The sequence below is a fragment of the Ranitomeya variabilis genome, chromosome 6 (assembly GCF_051348905.1).
Source record: "Ranitomeya variabilis isolate aRanVar5 chromosome 6, aRanVar5.hap1, whole genome shotgun sequence".
Lineage (NCBI taxonomy): Eukaryota > Metazoa > Chordata > Amphibia > Anura > Dendrobatidae > Ranitomeya > Ranitomeya variabilis.
Window position 1 is genome coordinate 448,712,586 of NC_135237.1, and position 24,739 is coordinate 448,737,324.

At 43.2% G+C, this 24,739-nt stretch overlaps 1 protein-coding gene across 4 annotated transcripts in view; it reads left to right on the forward strand.

Moving 5' to 3' along the window:
- The window catches only part of SNTG1 (syntrophin gamma 1), a 1,080,379-nt gene that overhangs the window by 756,322 nt on the left and 299,318 nt on the right, over nt 1–24,739 (forward strand). For all 4 annotated transcript variants that reach the window (XM_077270476.1, XM_077270477.1, XM_077270479.1 and 1 more), the window contains one exon: nt 15,398–15,455. In XM_077270476.1, the coding sequence (XP_077126591.1) occupies nt 15,398–15,455 (58 nt within the window). The remainder of the gene's footprint in view (nt 1–15,397; nt 15,456–24,739) is intronic.

A 24,739-nucleotide genomic window follows, 5' to 3' on the forward strand; every position in this document is an offset into this window, starting at 1 on the left:
ACCACTGTTTGGGCGCACCGCAGAGCTTGGAAGTGAAGGAGCACCGTTTGACTGTTTCAATGCAGAATTGGCTGGAATTGAGATCGGACGCCATGTCGCGTTTGGAGAGCCCCTAATGTGCCTAAACAGTGGAAACCCCCCACAAGTGACACCATTTTGGAAACTAGACCCCCCAAGGAACTTATCTAGATGTGTGGTGAGCACTTTGAACCCCCAAGTGCTTCACAGAAGTTTATAACGTAGAGCCGTGAAAATAAAAAATCGCATTTGTTTTCACAAAAATGATTTTTTCGCCCACAAATTCTTATTTTCACAAGGGTAACAGGAGAAATTAGACCACAAAAGTTGTTGAGCAATTTCTCCTGAGTACGTCGATACCCCATATGTGGAGGTAAACCACTGTTTGGGCGCACCGCAGAGCTTGGAAGTGAAGGAGCACCGTTTGACTTTTTCAATGCAGAATTGGCTGGAATTGAGATCGGATGCCATGTCGCATTTGGAGAGTCCCTGATGTGCCTAAACAGTGGAAACCCCCCACAAGTGATACCATTTTGGAAACTAGACCCCTTATGGAACTTATCTAGATGTGTGGTGAGCACTTTGAACCCCCAAGTGCTTCACAGAAGTTTATAACGTAGAGCCGTGAAAATAAAAAATCTCATTTTTTCTACAAAAATGATCTTTTTGCCCCAAAATTTTTATTTTCACAAGGGTAACAGGAGAAATTAGACCACAAAAGTTGTTGTGCAATTTCTCCTGAGTACGTCGATACCCCATATATGGGGGTAAACCACTGTTTGGGCGCACCGCAGAGCTTGGAAGAGAAGGAGTGTCGTTTTACTTTTTCAATGTAGAATTGGCTGGAATTGAGATCGGACGCCATGTCACGTTTGGAGAGCCGCTGATGTGCCTAAACAGTAGAGACCCCCCACATATGACACCATTTTGGAAACTAGACCCCTTAAGGAACTTATCTAGATGTGTGGTGAGCACTTTAAACCCCCAGGTGCTTCACAGAAGTTTATAACGTAGAGCCGTGAAAATAAAAAAATCACATTTTTTCTACAAAAATGATCTTTTTGCCTCCAAATTTTTATTTTACCAAGGGTAACAGGAGAAAATGGACCCCAGAAGCTGTTGTACAATTTGTCTTGAGTACGCCGACACCCCATATGTGGGGGTAAACCACTGTTTGGGCGCATGGCTGAGCGCGGAAGCAAAGGAGCGCCATTTGACTTTTCAATGCAAAATTGACTGGAATTGAGATCGGACGCCATGTCACGTTTGAAGAGCCCCTGATGTGCCTAAACAGTAGAAACCCCCCGAAAGTGACCCCATTTTGGAAACTATACCCCCCATGGAACTTATCTAGATGTGTAGTGAGAACTTTGAATGCCCAAGTGCATCACAGAAGTTTATAATGCAGAGTCGTGAAAATAAAAAATATATATTTTTTAACAATAAAGATTTTTTAGCCCCCAAGTTTTTATTTTCACAAGAGTAACAAGAGAAATTGGACCCCAAAAGTTGTTGTCCAATTTGTCCTGAGTATGCTGGTACCCCATATGTGGGGGTAAACCACTGTTTGGGTGCACGGCAGAGCTCGGAAGGGAAGGAGCGCCATTTTGGAATGCAGACTTTGATAGAATTGTCTGCGGGTGTTATGTTGCGTTTGCAGACCCCTAATGTACCTAAACAGTAGAAACCCCCAACAAGTGACCCCATTTTGGAAAATAGACCCCCCAAGGAACTTATCTAGATATGTGGTGAGAACTTTGAATGCCCAAGTGCTTCACAGAAGTTTATAATGCAGAGTAGTGAAAATAAAAAATATTTTTTTCCCACAAAAAAGATTTTTTTAGCCCCCAAGTTTTTATTTTCACAAGGGTAACAGGAGAAATTGGACCCCAAAGGTTGTTGTCCAATTTATCCCGAGTACGCTGATGCCCCATATGTGGGGGTAAACCACTGTTTGGGCGCACGGCAGAGCTCAGAAAGGAGGGAGTACCATTTGACTTTTTTAGCGCAAAATTGGCTGTCGTGTTTGGAGACCCCCTGATGTACCTAAACAGTGGAAACCCCCCAATTCTAACTCCAACCCTAACCCCAACACACCCCTAACCATAATCTCAACCCGATCCATAATCCTAATCACAACCCTAACGATAATCACAACCCTAACCCCAAAACAGCCCTAATCTCAACCCTAACCATGACCCTAATCAAAACCCTAAATCCAACACACCCCTAACCCTAATCCCAACCCTAACCCTAATCCCAACCCTAATCCCAAACGTAACACTAATCCCAACCCTAATCCAAACCCTAACCCTAATCCCAACTCTAACCCCCTAACTTTAGCCCCAACCCTAACTTTAGCCCCAACCCTAACCATAACTTTAGCCCCCGTCGTCACAAAAAAAGTTCAATGTAACCTTTTTTTTGTACGTCGCGTCTGCCATTTCCACGGATGCGTGGCTGTAACTCTGCTTCCTCCTCCCCAGGACATAGACTGGGCAGCGGATGCGTTGAAAAACTGCATCCGCTGCCCACGCTGTGCACAATTTTCACAACGTGCGTCGGTACATCGGGCCGACGCATTGCGACCGCCCCGTACCGACGCAAGTGTGAAAGAAGCCTAAGGCTACTTTCACACTAGCGTCGTACTCGGCCCATCGCAGTGTGTCGGGCCGACGTACCGACGCTAGCGTTGTGAGCGCCGCACAACGGGTGCAGCGGATGCTGTTTTTTCAACGCATCCGCTGCCCCATTGTGAGGTGCGGGTAGGCGGGGGCGGAGTTCCGGCCACGCGTGCGCGGTCGGAAATGGCGGACACGTCGCACAAAAAAGTTACATGTAGTTTTTTTTGTGTTGACGGTCCGCCGAAGCACGACGCATCCGTCGCACGACGGATGCGACATGTGGCAATCCGTCGCAATGCGTCGCTAATGCAAGCCAATGGAGAAAAAACGCATCCTGCAAGCACTTTTGCAGGATGCGTTTTTTCTCCAACGACGCATTGCGACGGAAGCCAAAAAACGCTAGTGTGAAAGTAGCCTAACCCTAACCCTAGCCCTAACCCTAACCCTAAATTTAGCCCCAACCCTAACCCTAACTCTAACCCTAACTCTAACCCTAACCCTAACTCTAACCCTAACCCTAACCCTAACCCTAACCCTAACTCTAACTCTAACCCTAACCCTAACTCTAACCCTAACCCTAACCCTAACTCTAACCCTAACTCTAACCCTAACCCTAACCCTAACCCTAATTTTAGCCCCAACTTGTCTTCTCCTGCCGGCCGGCAGATGGCAGCAGATGGCGGGCCATGATGAAAAAGCCGGCTGGCAGGAGAAGACAGAAGAGGACCCAGGGACCGGGGGGGAGTATGATAGGGTCCCCGAATCCCCCTATTTCTCTGTCCTCTGATGTGCGATCACATCAGAGGACAGAGAAATAACTGATCGCTTTTTTTTTTTTTTTTTTGCGGTCGCCGGTAAACTGTTAATTACTGGCGATCGCAAAGCAGGGGTCGGTGCAAACCGACCCCGATCATGTTCTTTGGGGTCTCGGCTACCCCCAGCAGCCGAGACCCCAAAGAACATCCGGGTGCCGGGTGGCGGGCGCACTGCGCGTGCGCCCGCCATTTGTTCCCGGAAAAAAGATGGCGGCGCCCATGGGGAGACACGAGGAGCACCGGGGGAGGTAGGTAAGTATTGGGGGGCTATTGGGGGCCATCGGGGACCACATTTCTCTGTCCTCCGATGTGCGATCACATCGGAGGACAGAGAAATTAAACGGCAAATCGCGTTTTGTTTTTTTTTGTTGCGACCGCCGGTAAATGGTTAATTACCGGCGATCGCAACTCGGGGGTCGGTAAAACCCCCCCGAATCATGTTCTCTGGGGTCTCGGCTACCCTCGGCAACCGAGACCCCAGAGAAAATCCGACTCTGGGGGGCGCTATTCACTTTTTCCACAGCGCCGTTAATTAACGGCGCTGTGGATTAAGTACCCTTAGCGGCCGCCGTTAAAAGGCGTATCGGCGGTCGTTAAGGGGTTAATATTGGATGATTTTTTTTCTTATCCTAGTCTGTTTTATTATATAAAAAACTTTGGTATGGATCAGCTGTAAGTTGCACGTCTATTATCCAAATACATAATGTATATTCATATTTTCCTCATCTAGCCTCTTGTAGTGCAGTCTAAAGTGAGACACACAATTGCAACTCTCCTGTTCTTTGTCAGAGATCACTATCTGGTAGTTGGACTTAACTTTTCATAACAGAGGCGCAATCATTACCATGAAAATCAAACCAGAGAAGCAAAAGAAAGGCTATAAATGCAAAAAAGATAGGAAAAGTCCAAACTAGAAAAGCAGAGTCAAGCACAGACAGGCAATAAAATAAATGCAGGATAGTGGCATAGTCCAGGAATAGAAAATGACACTCAAACAAGAATCAGGTGACACTCGCCAGTTTTGTTAAGCTGCAAGCATTGGCTAAGCATGCACATACCATTATGTGTATTTATTTATCTATAGACTGAGATCTTTTCAGGGTGTAACAAGTGTGTGTGTGTGTGTGTAATAGTATGTTTGTGTATGTCCAGTTAATATATGGTAGTGAATTAATTATTTATTACAAAGTGAGTTGTTTCTTTGTGTTATCAGCTTGTCCTTTACGCTGATGATTACATACTATTGTCTATATGTAGCTGTTTTTATACACTGTATTCTATTGTTAAATAGCAATAATTTGTGTTTATGCTATTTACAAATTACATAGTATTATATTAGGACCACTTCTGCAAGAGCAACCCACCGGCTCCACGTTTGTTGTTGAGTATTTAAACATTTTCCTTTATTGTGAAAACGTCTATTTCCTGGGAAAATACTGTTACTACACGATTTCAGTTTTGCTGTAAAGTATGTGTTGTATGATGCTGATGCCACTAGAGTGTGCTTATTTTGATAGTCTTTCCATTATTGTGATGATGTATTCATAATCCCTCAATTCTATTATATTTGTGAGGTCCCATTGATGAATAGCTGTGGCCGAGTTGTAGCACGGCCGAATTTAGAGAAAGCTTTCTATTATGTTTAACCTTCTTCCATAGTTATGTCTTCTTCTAGAGATGAGCAATTTTTTAAAATAATAAAATTTACTGGCTGCACCAAATTTTCTCCCAAAATTTTATTTGCACAGAATAAATTTTGTTTGATCCTCAATACTGGAAAGCTTGTAATTACTCTGAAAATACTCATGAGGGAGAAGAGAGAGAAAACCCTGATGACTATAGGAGGATATTACACTTTACAGGTGAGAGGCAGATAATTCTGCTGACCATAAGAGCTTAAACTCTACAGGAGAGAGAGAGGACCCCATTGACCATAATAACTTACATTCTACTCTGCGGAAGAGTGAGCAGACCCTGATCATATGAGCTAACACTATAGGAGAGATATAAAGAACCCTACTACTGACCAAAAGAGCTTACACACTACTCTACAGAAGTGGGAGAGAACCCAGAGAGAAACCTGCTGACCATAAGAGCTTACACTCTGCAGGAGACAGATAGAGAGAAGGGACACTGCAAACCATAATAGCTTACACTCTACAGAGACAGAGACGGTACACTTCAGACCATAAGAGTGTACACACAACATGAGACAAACAGAGAGACGATACGCTGAAGACCATAAGAGCTTACTCTCTACAGGAGACAAAAAGAGAGACAGGACACTGCAGACCATAAGAGCTTACACTCTAGTGTCCCGTTTGTCTTTTTGTCTCCTGTAGAGTGTAAGCTCTTATGGTCTGCAGTGTCCTGTCTCTCTTTTTGTCTCCTGTAGAGAGTAAGCTCTTATGGTCTTCAGTGTATCGTCTCTCTGTTTGTCTCATGTAGTGTGTACACTCTTAGGGTACTGTCACACTCTGCAACTTTCCAACGATCACGACCAGCGATACGACCTGGCCGTGATCATTGGAAAGTCGTTGTGTGGTCGCTGGAGAGCTGTCACACAGACTGCTCTCCAGCGACCAACGATGCCGAGGTCCCAGGTAACCAGGGTAAACATCGGGTTACTAAGCGCAGGGCCGCACTTAGTAACCCGATGTTTACCGTGGTTACCAGCGTAAAAGTAAAAAAAAACAAACCGTACATACTCACATTCCGGTGTCCGTCAGGTCCCTTGCCGTCTTGCTTCCCGCACTGACTGAGTGCCGCCGTAAAGTGAAAGCAGATCACAGCGGTGACGTCGCCGCTGTGATCTGCTCTCACTTTCCGACCGGCAGTCAGTCAGAGCAGAAAGCAGACGGCAAGGGACCTGAAGGACACCGGAATGTGAGTATGTACGGTTTGTTTTTTTTTACTTTTATGCTGGTAACCATGGTAAACATCGGGTTACTAAGCACGGCCCTGCGCTTAGTAACCCGATGTTTACCCTGGTTACAAGCGAATGCATCGCTGGATCGCTGTCACACACAACGATCCAGCGATGACAGCGGGAGATCCAGCGACGAAAGAAAGTTCCAAATGATCTGCTACGACGTACGATTCTCAGCAGGGTCGCTGATCGCAGTAGCATGTCAGACACTGCGATATCGTATGGATATCGCTGGAACGTCACGGATCGTACCATCGTAGCGACCAAAGTGCCACTGTGTGACAGTACCCTTATGGTCTGCAGTGTACCGTCTCTTTGTCTCTGTAGAGTGTAAGCTCTTATGGTCTGCAGTGTCCCATCTCTCTTTTGTCTTCTGTAGAGTGTAAGCTTTTATTGTCTATAGTGTCTGTCTGTCTTTTTGTCTCCTGTATAGACAATCAAAGCTTACACTCTACAGGAGACAAAAGAGAGATGGGACACTGCAGACCATAAGAGCTTACACTCTACAGGAGAAAAGCAGAGAGACAATACACTGAAGACCATAAGAGCTTACTTCCTACAGAAGAGAGAATCGGACATTGCAGACCATAAGAGCTTACATTCTACAGGAGACAAAAAGAGAGACAGGACACTGCAGACCATAAGAGCTTACACTGTACAGGAGACAAAAGAGAGACAGGACACTGCAGACTATAAGAGCTTACACTGTACAGGAGACAAAAGAGAGACGATACACTGAAGACCATAAGAGCTTACTTCCTACAGAAGAGAGAACTCTGCTGATCATAAGTGCGGACACTCTCCAAGTGATAAATAAAGAGAACCCCACTAACTAAAAGAGCTTACAAACTACAGAAGAGAGAGACTTTCTCAGTGACTCTCTGAACCACTGATCTGTGATGGCCCAGGGGCTGACAATCACTGTATGAGATTTTTATAACTCATAAGATGTCATAACTGCGGAGCATTTTGTGACAGCCCAAACAGCAACACAATAAGATATTAGTCTGATGCTTTTCATGAAACAAATTTCAAGATGTTCTAATTCCTAAATCAATCTATTGTTTACTGGTGATTGATGCAACTTCTATCCAGTCAGTAGTTCTGTGAATTAATTGAGTACTTTCTAATGCAATAATGGCATACATGTAATAATATCATGTCATTATGTTTGTATTTTAAAAATGTACTTTGCTCTCATACTATTACAATAGTCTGAGTGTTTTCTAGACTGAAGTATGGTAAGATAATGTTGCAATAATGTGTAATTATTTGTCTGTATTCTTACAGATTGCTATTCCTCTTTGTCACAAGTGTAGGAGATTAGATTCTCTCCTGTGATGTAACCATTGTTTGTTTCTTCTCGGCTCCACACCATTTGTGATGTTGTTACAATAGTGTCACTTCCATCTGAGAAATGACTCTTTAGCCTAAATGATAATTTCATAATAGTGTTTCTGTGTATTTACAAACACTTCATCAATATGATCTCACAACAGTACTAACAGACTGTTCTAGTCACATTCACATGCTGCAAATAACCTTCTTTAGCGTCACTAGGAATATTTTTTGAGAAAGATTTGACAGAGATTTTACCAGATTAAATTTATAGCATTTTCAGCAAGAATCCTCATAGGAGAAACCAATCTCAAGCCCTCAATATGCCTAGCATGAGCATGAATTACTTGTAAAATCCCATTCTTAACAAGCTAAACATGGACCGCATAAAAGTATCTCAATGATTAGATAGAAAAAATAACCAAGGCAAAGTAAAGACAGCAAGTGAATGCTAAACTGAAACCACAAAACCAAGGGGTCCCCAAGTGTAGAAGGGAATAGACAAAACACGTGCTCATGAATTTTTCAGATCAGCCCTTTTTTACGCTACCAGAATGGCATAATTAAATTTCATCCAATCAGCAAATATTTGCTAAACTAGCTGTTTTCAGCCAGCTAATGCTCGGCACGCTCATTGCTATCTAATTAACGCTGCTGGTGATTATGCAATTAAATGTACGTTTACCTTGGCTGAAGTGGTTGAATTACATAGAAAGGAAGTGCTGCATGTGGTAATGTGTGGGGGGAGGAGCCTCGTGTGGTAATGTGTGGGGGGAGGAGCCTCATGTGGTAATGTGTGGGGATGGAGCCTCGTGTGGTAATTTGTGGGGACAGAGCCTCATGTGGTAATGTGGGGACGGAGCCTCGTGTGGTAATGTGGGGGGACGGAGCCTCGTGTGGTAATGTAAGGGGACGGAGCCTCATGTGGTAATGTGTGGGAACAGAGCCTCGTGTGGTAATGTGGGGGGGCGGAGCCTCATGTGGTAATGTGTGGGGACGCAGCCTCATGTGGTAATGTGTGAGGACGGAGCCTCGTGTGGTAATGTGTGGGGCCGGAGCCTCGTGTGGTAATGTGTGGGGACGGAGCCTCGTGGGGTAATGTGTGGGGACGCAGGCTCGTGTGATAATGTGGGGGTGGAGCCTCGTGGTCATGTGTGGGGACGCAGCCTCATGTGGTAATGTGTGAGGGTGGAGCCTCGTGTGGTAATGTGTGGGGACGGAGCCTCATGTGGTAATGTAGGGGGACAGAGCCTCATGTGGTAATGTGTGGGGACTGAGCCTCGTGTTGTAATGTGTGGGAACGGAGCCTCGTGTGGTAATGTGTGGGGACGGAGCCTTGTGTGGTAATGTGTGGGGATGGAGCCTCGTGTGGTAATGTGTGGGGACGGAGCCTCGTGTGGTAATGTGTGGGGGAAAGAGCCTCGTGTGGTAATGTGTGGGGACAAAGTGTCGTGTGGTAATGTGGGGGGCGGAGCCTTGTGTGGTAATGTGTGGGGATGCAGCCTTGTGTGGTAATGTGGGGGGGACGGAGCCTCATGTGGTAATGTGGAGGCATAGAGCCTCGTGTGGTAATGTGTGGGGACGAAGCATCGTGTGGTAATGTGGGAGGCGGAGCCTCGTGTGGTAATGTGTGGGGACGCAGCCTCGTGTAGTAATGTGGAGGGACGGAGCCTCGTGTGGTAATGTGGGGGGACTGAGCTTTGTGTGGTAATGTGTGGGGGACAGAGCATCGTGTGGTAATGTGGGGGACAGAGCCTTGTGTGGTAATGTGTGGGGACGGATCCTCGTGTGGTAATGTGGGGGGGCAGGATTATGTGTGGTAAATTTATTATGTGTGGTAATGTGGTGAGGGGGCGGGATTATCTGTGGTAATGTGGTGGGGGCAGGATTATGTGTGGTGATGTGGTGGGGGCGGAATTATCTGTGGTAATGTCATGGGGGGCGGAATTATGTGTGGTGATGTGGTGGGGGCAGGATTACGTGTGGTGATGTGGTGGGGGCAGGATTATGTGTGGTGATGTGGGGGGTGGCCGGATTATGTGTGGTAATGTGGTGTGGGAACAGGATTGTGTGGTAATGTGGTGGGGGCAGGATTATGTGTGGTGATGTGGTGGGGGGGCGGGATTATGTGTGGTGATGTGGTGGGGGCGGGATTATGTGTGGTGATGTGGTGGGGGGCGGGATTATGTGTGGTGATGTGGTGGGGGGCAGGATTATGTGTGGTAATGTGGTGGGGGCGGGATTATGTGTGGTAATGTGGTGGGGGGCGGGATTGTGTGGTAATGTGGTGGGGGGTGGGATTATCTGTGGTGATGTGGTGGGGGGGCGTGATTAGGTGTGGTGATGTGGTGGGGGCGGGATTATGTGTGGTGATGTGGTGGGGAGATGGGATTATTTGTGGTGATGTGGTGGGGGTGGGGTTATGTGTGGTGATGTGGTGGGGGTGCAGTATTATGTGTGGTGATGTGTTAGGAGGGTGGGATTATCTGTGGTGATGTGGTGGGGGGCGGGATTATGTGTGTTGATGTAGTGGGTGCAGGATTATGTGTGGTAATGTCGTGGGTCACGGGATTATGTGTGGTGATGTGGTGGGGGCGAGATTATGTGTGGTAATGTGGTGGTGGGGTGGGATTATCTGTGGTAATGTGGTGGGGGGCAGGATTATGTGTGTTAATGTGGTGGGGGGCGGGATTATGTGTGGTAATGTGGTATGGGGCGGGCTTATGTGTGGTGATGTCATGGGGGGGCGGGGTTATGTGTGGTGATGTGGTGGAGGGGCGGGATTATGTGTAGTGATGTGGTTGGGAGGTGGGATTATGTGTGGTGATGTGGGGGCAGGATTTTGTGTGGTAATGGGGTGGGGGGCAGGATTATGTGTGGTGATGTGTTGGGGGCAGGATTATGTGTGGTGATGTGTTGGGGGCAGGATTATGCATGGTGATGTGTTAGGGGTGGGATTTTGATTGGTGATGTCGTGGGGGTGGGATTATGTGTGGTAATATAGTGTGGGGGTGGGATTATGTGTGGTAATGTGATGGGGGCGGGATTATGTGTGGTGATGTGGTGGGGGGGTGGGATTATGTGTGGTGATGTGGTGGGGGGCAGGATTATGTGTGGTGATGTGGTGGGGGGGCGGGATTATGTGTGGTGATGTGGTGGGGGCGGGATTATGTGTGGTGATGTGGTGGGGGGCGGGATTATGTGTGGTGATGTGGTGGGGGGCAGGATTATGTGTGGTAATGTGGTGGGGGCGGGATTATGTGTGGTAATGTGGTGGGGGGCGGGATTGTGTGGTAATGTGGTGGGGGGTGGGATTATCTGTGGTGATGTGGTGGGGGGCGTGATTAGGTGTGGTGATGTGGAGGGGGCGGGATTATGTGTGGTGATGTGGTGGGGAGATGGGATTATTTGTGGTGATGTGGTGGGGGTGGGATTATGTGTGGTGATGTGGTGGGGGTGCGGTATTATGTGTGGTGATGTGTTAGGAGGGTGGGATTATCTGTGGTGATGTGGTGGGGGGGCGGGATTATGTGTGGTGATGTAGTGGGTGCAGGATTATGTGTGGTAATGTCGTGGGTCATGGGATTATGTGTGGTGATGTGGTGGGGGCGAGATTATGTGTGGTAATGTGGTGGTGGGGCGGGATTATCTGTGGTAATGTGGTGGGGGGCAGGATTATGTGTGTTAATGTGGTGGGGGGCGGGATTATGTGTGGTAATGTGGTTTGGGGTGGGATTATGTGTGGTAATGTGGTATGGGGCGGGCTTATGTGTGGTGATGTCATGGGGGGGCGGGATTATGTGTGGTGATGTGGTGGAGGGGCGGGATTTTGTGTAGTGATGTGGTTGGGAGGCGGGATTATGTGTGGTGATGTGGGGGCAGGATTTTGTGTGGTAATGGGGTGGGGGGCAGGATTATGTGTGGTGATGTGTTGGGGGCAGGATTATGTGTGGTGATGTGTTGGGGGCAGGATTATGCATGGTGATGTGTTAGGGGTGGGATTTTGATTGGTGATGTCGTGGGGGTGGGATTATGTGTGGTAATATAGTGTGGGGGTGGGATTATGTGTGGTAATGTGATGGGGGCGGGATTATGTGTGGTGATTTGGTGGGGGGGCGGGATTATGTGTGGTGATGTGGTGGGGGGCAGGATTATGTGTGGTGATGTGGTGGGGGTGGGATTATGTGTGGTGATGTGGTGGGGGTGGGATTATGTGTGGTGATGTGATGGGGGGTGGGATTATGTGTGGTAATGTGGTGGGGGGCAGGATTATGTGTGGTAACGTGATGGTGGGTGGGATTATGTGTGGTAATGTGGTGGGGGGTGGGATTATGGGTGGTAATGTGGTGGGGGCAGGATTATTTGTGGTGATGTGGTGGGGGGCGTGATTATGTGTGGTGACGTGGTGGGGGCGGGATTATCTGTGGTGATGTGGTGGGGGGACAGAATTTTTTGTGGTGATGTGGTGGGGGGTGGGATTATGTGGTGATGTGGTGGGGGGCGGGATAATGTGTGGTGATGTGGTGGGGGTGGGATTATGTGTGGTGATTTGGTGGGGGGCGGGATTATCTGTGGTGATGTGTTAGGAGGGCGGGATTATCTGTGGTGATGTGGTGGGGGCGGGATTATGTGTGGTAATGTGGTGGGGGCGGGAATATGTGTGGTGATGTGTGGGGGGCAGGATTATGTGTGGTGATGCGTGGTGGGGTGGGATTATGTGTGGTGATGTGGTGGGGGGGCGGGATTATGTGTGGTGATGTGATGGGGGCGGGATTTGTGTGGTAATGGGGTGGGGGGCAGGATTATGTGTGGTGCTGTGTTGGGGGGCAGGATTATGTGTGGTGATGTGTTGGGGGGTGGGATTATGCATGGTGATGTGTTGGGGGTGGGATTATGTGTGTTGATGTGGTGGGGGCGGGATTGGGTATGGTGATGTGGTGGGTGGGCGGGATTATGTGTGGTGATGTGTTGGGGGGGCAGGATTATGCATGGTGATGTGATTGGTGGCAGGATTATGCTTGATGATGTGATGTGGTGGGCCGGTGGGATTATGTGTGGTGATGTGGTGGGAGGGCGGGATTATGTGTTTTAATGTGGTGGGGGCGGGATTATGCGTGGTGATGTGGTGGGCAGCGGGATTATGCATGGTGATGTGGTGGAGGGTGGGATTGTGTGTGGTAATGTTGTGGGGGCGGGATTGTGTGTGGTAATGGGGTGAGCCAGCGGGATTATGTGTGGTGATGTGGTGGGGGGCGGATTATGTGTGGTGATGTGGTGGGCTGGCGGGATTATGTGTAGTGATGTGGTGGGGGGGCGGGATTGTGTGTCGTGATGTGGTGCGGATTGTGTGTGGTAATGTGCTGGGGGGGCGGGATTGTGTGTGGTAATGGGGTGGGGGCGGTTTTCTGTGTGGTGATGTGGTGGGGGGCGGGATAATGTGTGGTAATGTGGTGGGGGCAGGATAGTGTGTGGTGATGTGGTGGGGCGGGATTGTGTGTGGTAATGTGGTTGGGGCGGGATTCTGTGTGGTAATGGGGTGGGGCGGAGCTACTGTGCAGAGGGCAGGATTAGCGAGTAATCACGATGCCTCTTATATATATAGATGGTGGTCACCCTATAGCCATTTTAGACCCGTAGACCACATTGAATATAGAGTATGCATAGAGCAATCACTAATAGATCATCCTATTCTCATACGCCTCCATTGTTTTCAGCAGCGCAAACCCTTTTACACAGGATTATGTTCTGTCATTAACAATGGTCTTTTCCACCAGCGAAAAAATCATAGCACCCATCAAACAAGTGTTTTTCTTGTTCAGCAGTTGTACGTCAATCTGTTTACACAGTACTATTATCGGGAAAAGTGAGCTCGTAGGAATGTTCACTTTCTTATAATCACGCAGTGTAAATAAACATTTACTTTGTTTAAATTTGGTAAATTGCTACAATTTCTCATGAAACAAATGGAATACAATACTGCAACATTCTGGCACAAAAGTTTGAAAGACTTCAATACACATCATGGTCACCAACGCAAAAAGAAAGCCTAGACATCTTGTGACAGAGTGATCACATAATCAAGGATTTTTCTTTGGAAACTAATAACCTCACCCTACACAGTAACATACACAACCCTCCATAAAGTCCCAGGCATGCAAACATCAGATATGTACTTTGATATACATCTTTTAATCTAAAAGCTATGTAATTCTGCCATCTCTGAGAACATTGTGTTTTTCATGGTATTATTATGGGGTGTTTTGTGTGAAACTCAATCTTTAATTCTAGCAGTGCATGGCCAGTGAAGTGTCAGCTATATTTATGACACGTGGCTGCTCCCACCCTTCTCCGCTCTAATGTTGACCATTTTCTTCCTGCTTCTGTACATAGGAAAAAACTGCCAAATAGTAAGGGGCAATTAGCTTTTTAATATAAGTATGAGTTTTCTTCTAAGTTACTGGTTCACTTATTAATTAGTATATAAAACACTGTCAGACGATTTATTTGTTTTGTTCTCTAGAATGTTTCTGGTGGTCAATTTTATTATCACTTTATCCATTTGTACTTGTACATCATTACTTTTCCCATTATTGTATTTCTTTAAATCATGCTCTTGAGGTTTTAAGTCTTATCTCTGACTGCCTAAAAAGCAATGAAGCATTTACTGTGAATTGTAGACAATTTGAAGTTGCAGTACATGCTGAATCTTTTTTTTCTTTATTAGTTCATCTTTTTTTAGCTTATCAAGCTGAAATAATTTTGTACTTAAAAAAAGATAATTATATACAGCTGTATCAACAAGAGTTACTACATTCTAACATAATAGATAGAACTTCCTAATATTGTATCTGCATGGTTATTTATGTACTTATCGGTATATCTTGTTACACAACTGTGTGAAATGGAGCTGGGTGGGGTTTTTTTGTTGAGCCTCAGAAATCGAATCATAGATCATTCGAATTTCGCAAAACTGCAAATTTCAGAAAAGTAAACTCAAGCTCGATCCTCACTGTTCAAATTGCTCTTCTCTCATTAAATGTGCTTGAGTATCATGCAGTATATTTTAGAACATGTGGTATACATCTGGAATTCGTCATTTTCCTGGAAAAAGTATTGAAAGACATTGTAGTTGTAAGTATAGTGTCATTTATGTCCAAGTATTCTGAAGCTCATGAAAGCCTTATCACAACTGCCATTAGTTGTAAAAGTAAGGAAGAACCCCTATAGGTTCTATACTATAAAATTGTAGGCATTATGTGTGTCACTGGATGCTTTTTGGGTAAGGTATCGTCTCGTGGAACTTGGTGTGGCTTTTATGTGTCATATTCATACAAAATTCAAAAGAAAATAAAATTGTAAATTAAAGACCTGAGCAGGTATAATAAGGCCTTATAAATTGTTATAGGACATGGACATACATTACCATTAAAAGCCATTATGTGCTTGAGACCAAATAGGAAAATGTAATCTTGCACCAAATTAGTAATTCACATTTTATTAATTTTGTAATTTTGAATGGTGTTATAAGATAACATATTAATACAATGTAACATGGGAATTATATTCTGCAATCACCTTTAATATAATGAATTTCAAATTAACCCAGTGACATTTTCTCCATTGTTACCTTCTTAATTTCTTTAATGCTTAGAAACAATTCCTGTGTCTTGTAGGGAGGATCTGAACATAATATTCCAGTTGTCATATCCAAGATATCCAAAGAACAAAGAGGTATGGTATGTTAATATTTTTATGTTAGACATTTACTCAATAATTGTAAATGTAAAAACTGTGCAGAATGATTTGCATGTAGAGGAAAATAATTTATAATACCGTGCTGAAAAAGGTAATAACAAAAACTAGTAGAAAATTACAGTTATTGTGGCTAATGAATCATTCAAGGATCATTCTTGAAGAAAGTTTATTGAGTTGAATTAAAAGGGTTTTTCCCATGAACAAAGTACATTGTAGTCAATAGATCTTGGAATAAAAATAAGTTTCACAATTCGATGTGATTAAAAAAAATGTTTCTGTGCTGAGATAATCTTATAAATGTGCCCCTGCTGTGTACTGTGTAATGTCTGTGTACATGCTGTCCTGTTTGTATAATTTTTTACTTTGTCCCTTGCCCAGGAGCTCTGGTATGATCAGACTATGTCCCTCTGTACGGTCAGACACGGCCATTACACAATACACAGCAGGGGCACATTTATAAGATTATCTCAGCACAGGAACATTTTATATAATAACATCCAGTTGTGGAACTTATTTTTAATCCAAGATCTATTGATTTAAATAAACTTTGTTAGTGGGACAACCCCTTTAACAGGATACATTTCCTAATGATTTTTTAGCCACATATAAATCCCTGGTGATTTTTTTTAATGAGATTTGTATTCATTTAGTTTAACCTGGTTACAAACAATCTCCCTTATAGTCATGCAGTCAGGATGAAAAACCTCCCATACAGTGATCACTTCTGGAGATTGAAATATTATCGTGATTTTCACTTTTATATCAATACACACAGCAGGATAATGGTAAAGATTTTGGTCACAGAGGACACTATTTTATGTTAAGTGGAGTTCCTAAGGTTAAAGATTATGCCCGTGACCTTCAGTATGCACAGTGGGGTTAGCAGGGTGATCTGGACTTTTTTGTGTGTCTCTGTGGGGCACAATGGTGCTTATCACTTTCTTTTTGTAGATTTATACATCTTGATCTCAGGCACAGGTACATTAGACAAATTTACAGCACATACATTTTCAGAATGTGGGGAAAAATTTGAGTCCACCTGGTGTGTCTAGTCTTTAATAACAGTCACTACACTCTTTAAGACTGGCTGGCCAACTTACACATAGTAATTAAGAAATTGTTTCCAGAACAACAGAGCTAGTTTCAACCTTTTCTGAACCATTCAACCCTTCTTTTTATTACCTCTTTCAAGGGTACTGCCTCTATCTGGGAAACAAAGTTAGTGAGGGAGTCTCCATATTGCAGCTGCCATAAGCAGACTCTACCTATATCACCTGTAGCCCATGTGGTATGCTCTGTACACTCTGTCCAGGACTTCCCTCTATCCTTAGTTTACATGCGGTATTTCTGATGTGTGACATTACTCTACCTATCTCTGCCATGCTCAGGAGAAACATCTGCCTTGCATGGAAGAGAACCTGCTGTCATGGCACCCAATGCTTATGAGCACCACTGCCATTACACTGCAAATACTCCAAAAGCCCCTCCTAATGTCATCTGCAAGGTCATACAGACAGGGAAACATATATCTAATGAAAAATAAAGGAGGTAAGAAATACCCCTTTGCCCTAAGGCTGGGTTCACATTGCGTTCCTGGCGTCCGTTAGATGGACTACGTTACACCATGACATAACGTGGTGTAACGTAGTCCGTTAACGCCGTCATTGAATGCAATGTCTGATGCATCGCTAGAGCATGCCCATAATGGGTGTGCACTAGCCATGTGCCGTCATTGAGTGACGGACCCTGAGACGTGGGCTGCAGCGTTTCCGGGTCCGTCACTGCTAGCGCAGATAGAGCTAGCAGATGCTCTATCTGCGCTAGTGCGATGTAATGTCGACACTTGCGTTAACAGCAGCCTGTTAGCGTATGTGCTGAATGGGCTGCTGCTAACGCAGTGTGAACCTGGCCTTAGTCCAAACAGATATTTGTTCCCCTGTATTGTCATCCATATGCATTCCATATAACATCCATTTTTATACATCTGCAGTCATTAACATTTACGAGACCAAATACTGTTTCCTATTTTAAGGAATTACAAATATTCTGATGCTATATATTTTATGTGCATGGGATCCAATATTTGTTTTCACCACCAAAAACTAGAATAGGCAAATTTTATCTGAAACACAGAACTATTCCATGCTGTGATTTTTTTACTTGCATGTTTCGTCCTGTGAAAATAAATAAGGTTATATGAGCACAGTTATTGAATAATATTGGTCTGAATGCTGTAATGTTTTTCACGGGTAGCACTCAGACAGAAAAATAGTCATGTGAACATAGCCTTTAGGTGAGTTTAGACACAGCGGGGGTTAATTGTCTGCTGATTTTGAATAAACTGTAATCCAAATTCACTGAAGATTACACAAATGGTGAAATGCTTAATGAAAATGAAGCAAAAACTGTTTGAACATACATTACTAAAAAGTAATTGACACTTATCTGTAATTTAAAAATTAAATGATGCATTATTCAATAAAGGTAAAGTGACAGCAATATATAAAAAAATCAAAACCAAACAAAATAAAAACTTAATGGATATTTTCAAATTCCAGGTATTCTATAATCCTAAAAAAACAAACAAATATTTTTCTAAGTATTAAACTAAATCTTCACTATAGGCGAGCAGTTTACTACAGGTGTTCTCTGCTTGTTTCTTCTTTTCTACATTTAACTAGCTAATAGAACCATGATTTGCCTGAGCAGTACTAATAAGAGTCATAAATATATCGGATTAGTCTTCTGTAGATTTTTATACTTTACGGTGCATATGCACAGTTGGAGCTACAACTTCCTTTACCAGCGTGATTGTGATTATTCTAAAGCTTTATCCTTCTGAATTACAAATTGCCTTTCTCAGAGGACCCGCTTACCTTCTGTTCGACGGGACACAGCTGGTAGTGCTGCACTTTTATTACTTTTAGTTTTCCTTGTTTAGAAATACATTTTTTTCTTGCTTTTTTTAAGCCCAACAAATACTATATGTATAAAACCATTATGTTTATAAGTACAGTTTTAAAAAATTGTAGCTTAACCCCTTTCTGACATTGGGCATAAATGTACACCAATGTCGGACTCCCTCCCTTTGATGTGGGCTCCAGAGGTCAGCTCACATCTTTTCCAGCACATGTGAGCTGTTTTGAACAGCTGACATGTACCTGCAACCACCGAACCACCAGAGGCTGTCAACCTTGTAAATGCCGCTGTCAAACTCTGACAGCGCATTTAACTCCCTTCCTCATCACGTGATCATGGGTCAATAATGGGTTGGCATGACAACCAGAGGTCTCCAGCAGACCACTATGGTTGTCACTGCCGGATTGCTATGAGTGCCACTCGGTGGTCGGCGCACATAGCAAGAGAGCAATTCTGTTACATACAGGCAATCTGATCATCGCCTGTATGTAGCAGAGCCGATTGGATTATGGCAGCTTCTAGTCTCCAATGGAGACTATTGAAGCATGCAAAAAGTTAAAAAAATTATTTAAAAAAGGAAAAAAAAAATATAAGTTCAAATCACCTCCCTTTCACCTCTTCAAAATAAAACAATTAAAAAAAATCAAACATACACCTATTTGGTATTGCAGGTTTCAGAATCGCCCGATCTATCAATATAAAAAAATAATTAACCCAATCGCTAAACGGCGTAACGATAAAATAATTCAAAACACCAGAATTATGTTTTTTTGGTTGCCGCAACATTGCATTAAAATCCAATAATGGGCGATCTAAATATCGTATCTGAACCAAAATGGCATCATTAAAAACATCAGTTCAACACGCAAAAAATAAGCCCTCACCCAACCCAAGATCACAAAAAATTCATGGGTATCAGAAAATGGCGCAATTTTTTTTTAACAAACTTTGCAATTTTTTTTACCATTTAAATAAAAAAGAACCTAGACATGTTTGGTGTCTATAAACACGTAATGATGTGGAGAATCATAATGTCAGGTCAGTTTTAGCATTAAGCTAAACTGACCTGACATTATTCCTACTGTGTGATTGCCCTTTTTTGCAATTTCACCGCACTTGGAATTTTTTTCCTGTTTTCAAGTACATGACATGGTAAAATCAATGTTGTGGTTCAAAAATACAACTCGTCCCACAATCCACCGCAAGCCCTCACATGGCCATTTTGACCAAAACGTTAAAAAATTATGGCTGTGGGAAGAAGGGGAGCAAAAAATTAAAATGCTAAATCAAAAATACCTCTGGTCGTTAAGGGGTTAAATCAATTTTTGGTCATTGCAATTAAATTTTGAAAATGTCACCATTGAAAGAAGGAAAAAAGTTGTCATTGAAAATAAGACTTATAAATTCCTGTGACACAGAATCACTTCTCATGGACAAGCGATAATGCAAGGATGTCAAGGTCAAATGACAGGGAAGTACTTCAAAGTCAAAAGGGATAAGACAACAGAAAAGATAAAGGCAAAGTCTGAGGTCAGGCAACAAAGGGCAGAGTATGTCAAAACAAAAGGGGCAATACAATGAATAGTCAAAAAGACAAATCCAAGGTCTGGCAACAAAGATCAGAATAACTGAACACAGATCACAGAGCTATCAAACCAGCGATCAAGGATATGACTGACAATGGTGTGACCATTGCCAGCTAACAAAATAGCCAGGTAATCACCTTGAGTGGGTTTCACCTGGTGGAAACTCTGCAAGCCGGATTGGGCAGCTGAGCTGTTATTCGCAATAATAAGTAGCTGAAGGCTGAGCTGTCACTCATGGTGTCTTTAGGACTAGAGATGAGCAAAACTTTGAATGTTTGGGTTCAGTGAACAGTTAAAAAAGGTTTGGTTTGTGTACAAAAACAGTACCTGAGCCTGAACCTGAACTTAAACCCCATTCACTTGAATGGGGAGCAGAAAGTCCAGTGTTTGCCATGCTGTCATAAAATCATTACCATCGGTCAAAGAGCAGCAGATCACGTTATCAAACGACAGCATGAGCTCACAGCTGTGATCAAGAGAAAACATTTTTCCAGTCACTGGCATCAGCAGATGGGACTACTACTCCTATTAGCTGATGGTTGTTGATGTTAATAACAGCAACAGCAGGTGAAGCTATTGGGAGTATTTATCAGTTGGTGCCTGCACTCTAAATATATTGTGACAACACAGCATTTTAAATTAATTAAACAGATGTCTATTTTCAGCAAGCCAGGAGTCATTGATTGTTATCTATATGTTGATTTTTGAATTTATATGTTTCTTTCTGGTTGGTCAGGAAAACAGAGACATTTGTTAGTATAAGCCTGTAATATTGACCAGTAAGTTGACATTTGATGTAACATATTTTGCTGTTATCCTGGATGATTAGAGACGCTGGATAATTGAACAATTATGTTTGCCGATGTATTGACTGCACATTGTCCAGGCCAGCCAGTTTGTTGACTTGCAAAATATAGGAGGAAAAACTATGCAAATAGATTAAACAATTAACTATGAAAGTGATCATATTTGTGGGGTTAATGTCACCTTTGTATTGACCGGTGACATCAAGCCCATGGCTTAGTAATGGAGAGGTGTCTATAAGACGCCTATACATTACTAATCTTATAGTTATATTGTTAATAAACACAGAGCAAGTTTAAAGTCCTTTATTTGAAATAAAAACAAAACTCGCTTTTCCATTTTTATTTAAAAATAACAAACACAGTTATACTCACGTAATGCCCATTGCAGTGCAGCCCTTGTCTCCTGTAATAAAGCAAAAGTGAAAAACAGCCATATTCCTCACCTGTCCATCGTTCTGTCCCATGCCATAACCCATGCCTGGTGATAAACAGTTTTCAACCTGGTCGGTGCCAAGATGTGACCATCCAGGTTTCAGAACCACTGGGGAATGAACTGCTGCAAGTGCAGCCTCAGTGACTAGTAGTGACATCATCAAGGTTACCATCGGTCATTGAGGCTACCTTCCTAGCTGGGCCCCTAAACTGCAGGGACCTTGGTGACATCACCGCTAGCACAGTGTCAATAGTCTCACGGGGTGGTTAGTTCACTGCAGTTTACAGGGAGAAATCACTGACCAACAATAACCATCTTACTGGCGGTAACTTTACGCTGACAAGATCATAGACAGTGGAAACTCAATCATTTTGCAGAAAATGCTGGGGAATCTGAACATGACTCTGTATGCACAATGTTTATGCTGACTTTAAGATTGGCAAACTTTTCCGAAAAAGTTCACTCATCTCTACTTAGGACATCATTAGTGGTGGAGTCATGACAATACCTTCTATTTTAGATTGATCATGTGAAATCATTCTTTAAAATATGGCTGGTGGACATTTTGCTGGATTTTGAGGGCCGGAAAGGAAATAAAAACAAAAACAATAAATACTTAAAATTTCCTTTCGATGAGCATCACAATATCTTGTCCCACTGCTGCCACCCCCCTTCACACAACTTTACATAATTATTTGATGGTATATTCACTGTGTACTGGGCTACACTAATGAGAAAAGATGTCGAATAGAACTTCACAAAAAAATGGACAATGAGTGGTGGCAGCATGACGAGTGAGCAGCAAAGTGAGCATTTTAATTTTCACTCTGTTTATTATGGGTAACTTGGGATATGGATAGAATAATATGATTAGAAAGCATAAGAAATACCATTGGATTCATACTAAATAATTTGATGTAAATCAAAGCTCCCAAGCTACTAATGAATTTAAATTTTGTCAGATTCACTTATTGCTATTGTGAATAATTTGTATAAACATATTGAAGCTGTTTTGGTGCAATTTCTGTACATGGATTTCCTTTTTAGCCCACAATTTTATTCTAGCAGACTAACACTCCTGCTTTTTGGTAAAAAAAGTCAAGAAAAATGTCTAAAACCCATAGTTACTCTAGTGCAAGTTTCTGACAATTTTTTTACACAACTTACGCTAGAACCTTAGAGATACTTTGGCTTAGAAAATATTGTATTGTATGAGAAAATTCACAGATAACCTATTTCTTAAATCATAAGTGTTATTTTCATTATTTCATAAACCAATAGTACACATAAAAATAAGAAACTTTGTTTTGTAATATATGTTATCAGAAAAATGTTGCTCCCTTCTCTGCCGAAATTGATCAGTCATTATCAAAAATCTCAATTCTGAGGTAAAATATGTATTCAGTGAAGACTTTGCCATTACTGAGATAGGAGATGGCAGTTACTACTGATACAATTCTATGTAGACAGGAGCTAGAGGAAAAGCTCCTCCCCTTCCTATCCGATAGAATTTTATCAGTAGCAGCTGCCATCTTCTATCTCAGTAATGGGAAAGTCGTCTTCACTGAATACAAATTTTGCCTCAGGATTTAGAATTTTTATAATGATAATAATGTTGGCATCGAAAGAAGCATATTTTTCTGGTAAGATTTATTAGAAAGTTGCTTATATTCATACACCTTATTGATTTATGAAATAAAAATGAAAATGGCTGTTACTCTGTAAGTCAATAATGTGTATGGTAGTAGGCATGGTAATCCCCTCCGGATCTCAAACACTTTGGAGACCCTAAGGAGCGCAATCCAAACAAGAGAATTGAATTATGAAAAGGTGGCAGGATGATGCTAAGAATTCAGTCAACTGTGCATTAATGTAATACTGGCAGACGGATCCATCCCAATATATAAATTAGTATATTATATAGTCCTAAAAAGTGTATGCTCTGCACTAAAGTTCACAGAAGGCTGAAATGGATGCACTGACCTTAATTAACAGATTCAATTAAACAAGAAAAACACTGGTTCCCTCAATAGTATAATCCAATACACACTGGTAAATCCTTATTGACATAGTACGGGTGCACTCGAAGCCGATTTTTCAGTTGACTTAGGGTACCATCACACAGTGCCATTTTGATCGCTACGACGGTACGATTCGTGACGTTCTAGCGATATCTATACGATATCGCAGTGTCTGACACGCAGCAGCGATCAGGGACCCTGCTGAGAATCGTACGTCGTAGCAGATCGTATGGAACTTTCTTTCGTCGCTTGATCACCCGCTGACATCGCTGGATCGTTGTGTGTGACAGCGATCCAGCGATGTGTTCGCTTGTAACCAGGGTAAACATCGGGTAACTAAGCGCAGGGCCGCGCTTAGTAACCCGATGTTTACCGTGGTTACCAGCGTAAATGTAAAAAAAACAAACAGTACATACTCACATTCCGGTGTCTGTCCTCCGGCGTCTCAGCTTCTCTGCACTGTGAGCGCCGGCCAGCCAGAAAGCGAGCACAGCAGTGACGTCTGACGTCACCGCTCTGCTTTCCGGCTCTTTTGCTTACACAGTGCAGAGAAGCTGAGACGCCGGGGGACAGACACCGGAATGTGAGTATGTACTGTTTGTTTTTTTTACGTTTACGCTGGTAACCAGGGTAAACATCGGGTTACTAAGCGCGGCCCTGCGCTTAGTAACCCTATGTTTACCCTGGTTACCCGGGGACTTCGGCATCGCTCCAGCGCCGTGATTGCAACGTGTGACCGCAGTCTACGACGCTGGAGCGATAATCATACGATCGCTGCGACGTCACAGATCGTGCTGTTGTAGCGATCAAAATGGCACTGTGTGACGGTACCCTTACTGGGATTGAGTTAGGTGAATGTCCTGACAATATTGTCTCAAAACTGAGAATCCAGAAAACCTTAGGAGATCTTTAAATTCCTTTTGCACTAGTAAGAGTTCAGGAGTTCAAGAGAAATCTTCATGCAAATGATTGCGCTCCAGGCAATAGCGTGGCTCACTGAGCTGAGGTGTGTGGCATCACCCTGAACAGGAAGACAGCGGCCTCTGTTGGTCGGAGTGCTGAACTTCTACTATGCAGTTCAGAAAACTTTGACTTTCTTCTCCAGGGAGTCTTTTTTCTTTTATATCACATAGTGTATGAAGAGTTTATATGACATGATATAATTACTTGGCAATTTTTTAGAAGCATCATGTTTAGTTTTTGCCCGGACATTCCTACTATATCTCTATAGATGTCTTTCACATTAGCGGTTGGCAGTAGCAGTCAGTAAGAGTCAACAATCGAGCTAGAATTCTCAGCGTTACCTCCCTTGAAGTAGTATGCTTATTCCTGTAACACATAGCCTCAATATCAAGTATATCACTTTATGATATCTGCTTAGCATTTCCGGCATGCACTAGTTCCCACCGCAATCGTGCTATTAAAGCGTATATGTATATGAAGTGAATAAGAGGAAAGTAAGTAAGATGCTATTGTGGTGGATTACAGTTAGTAT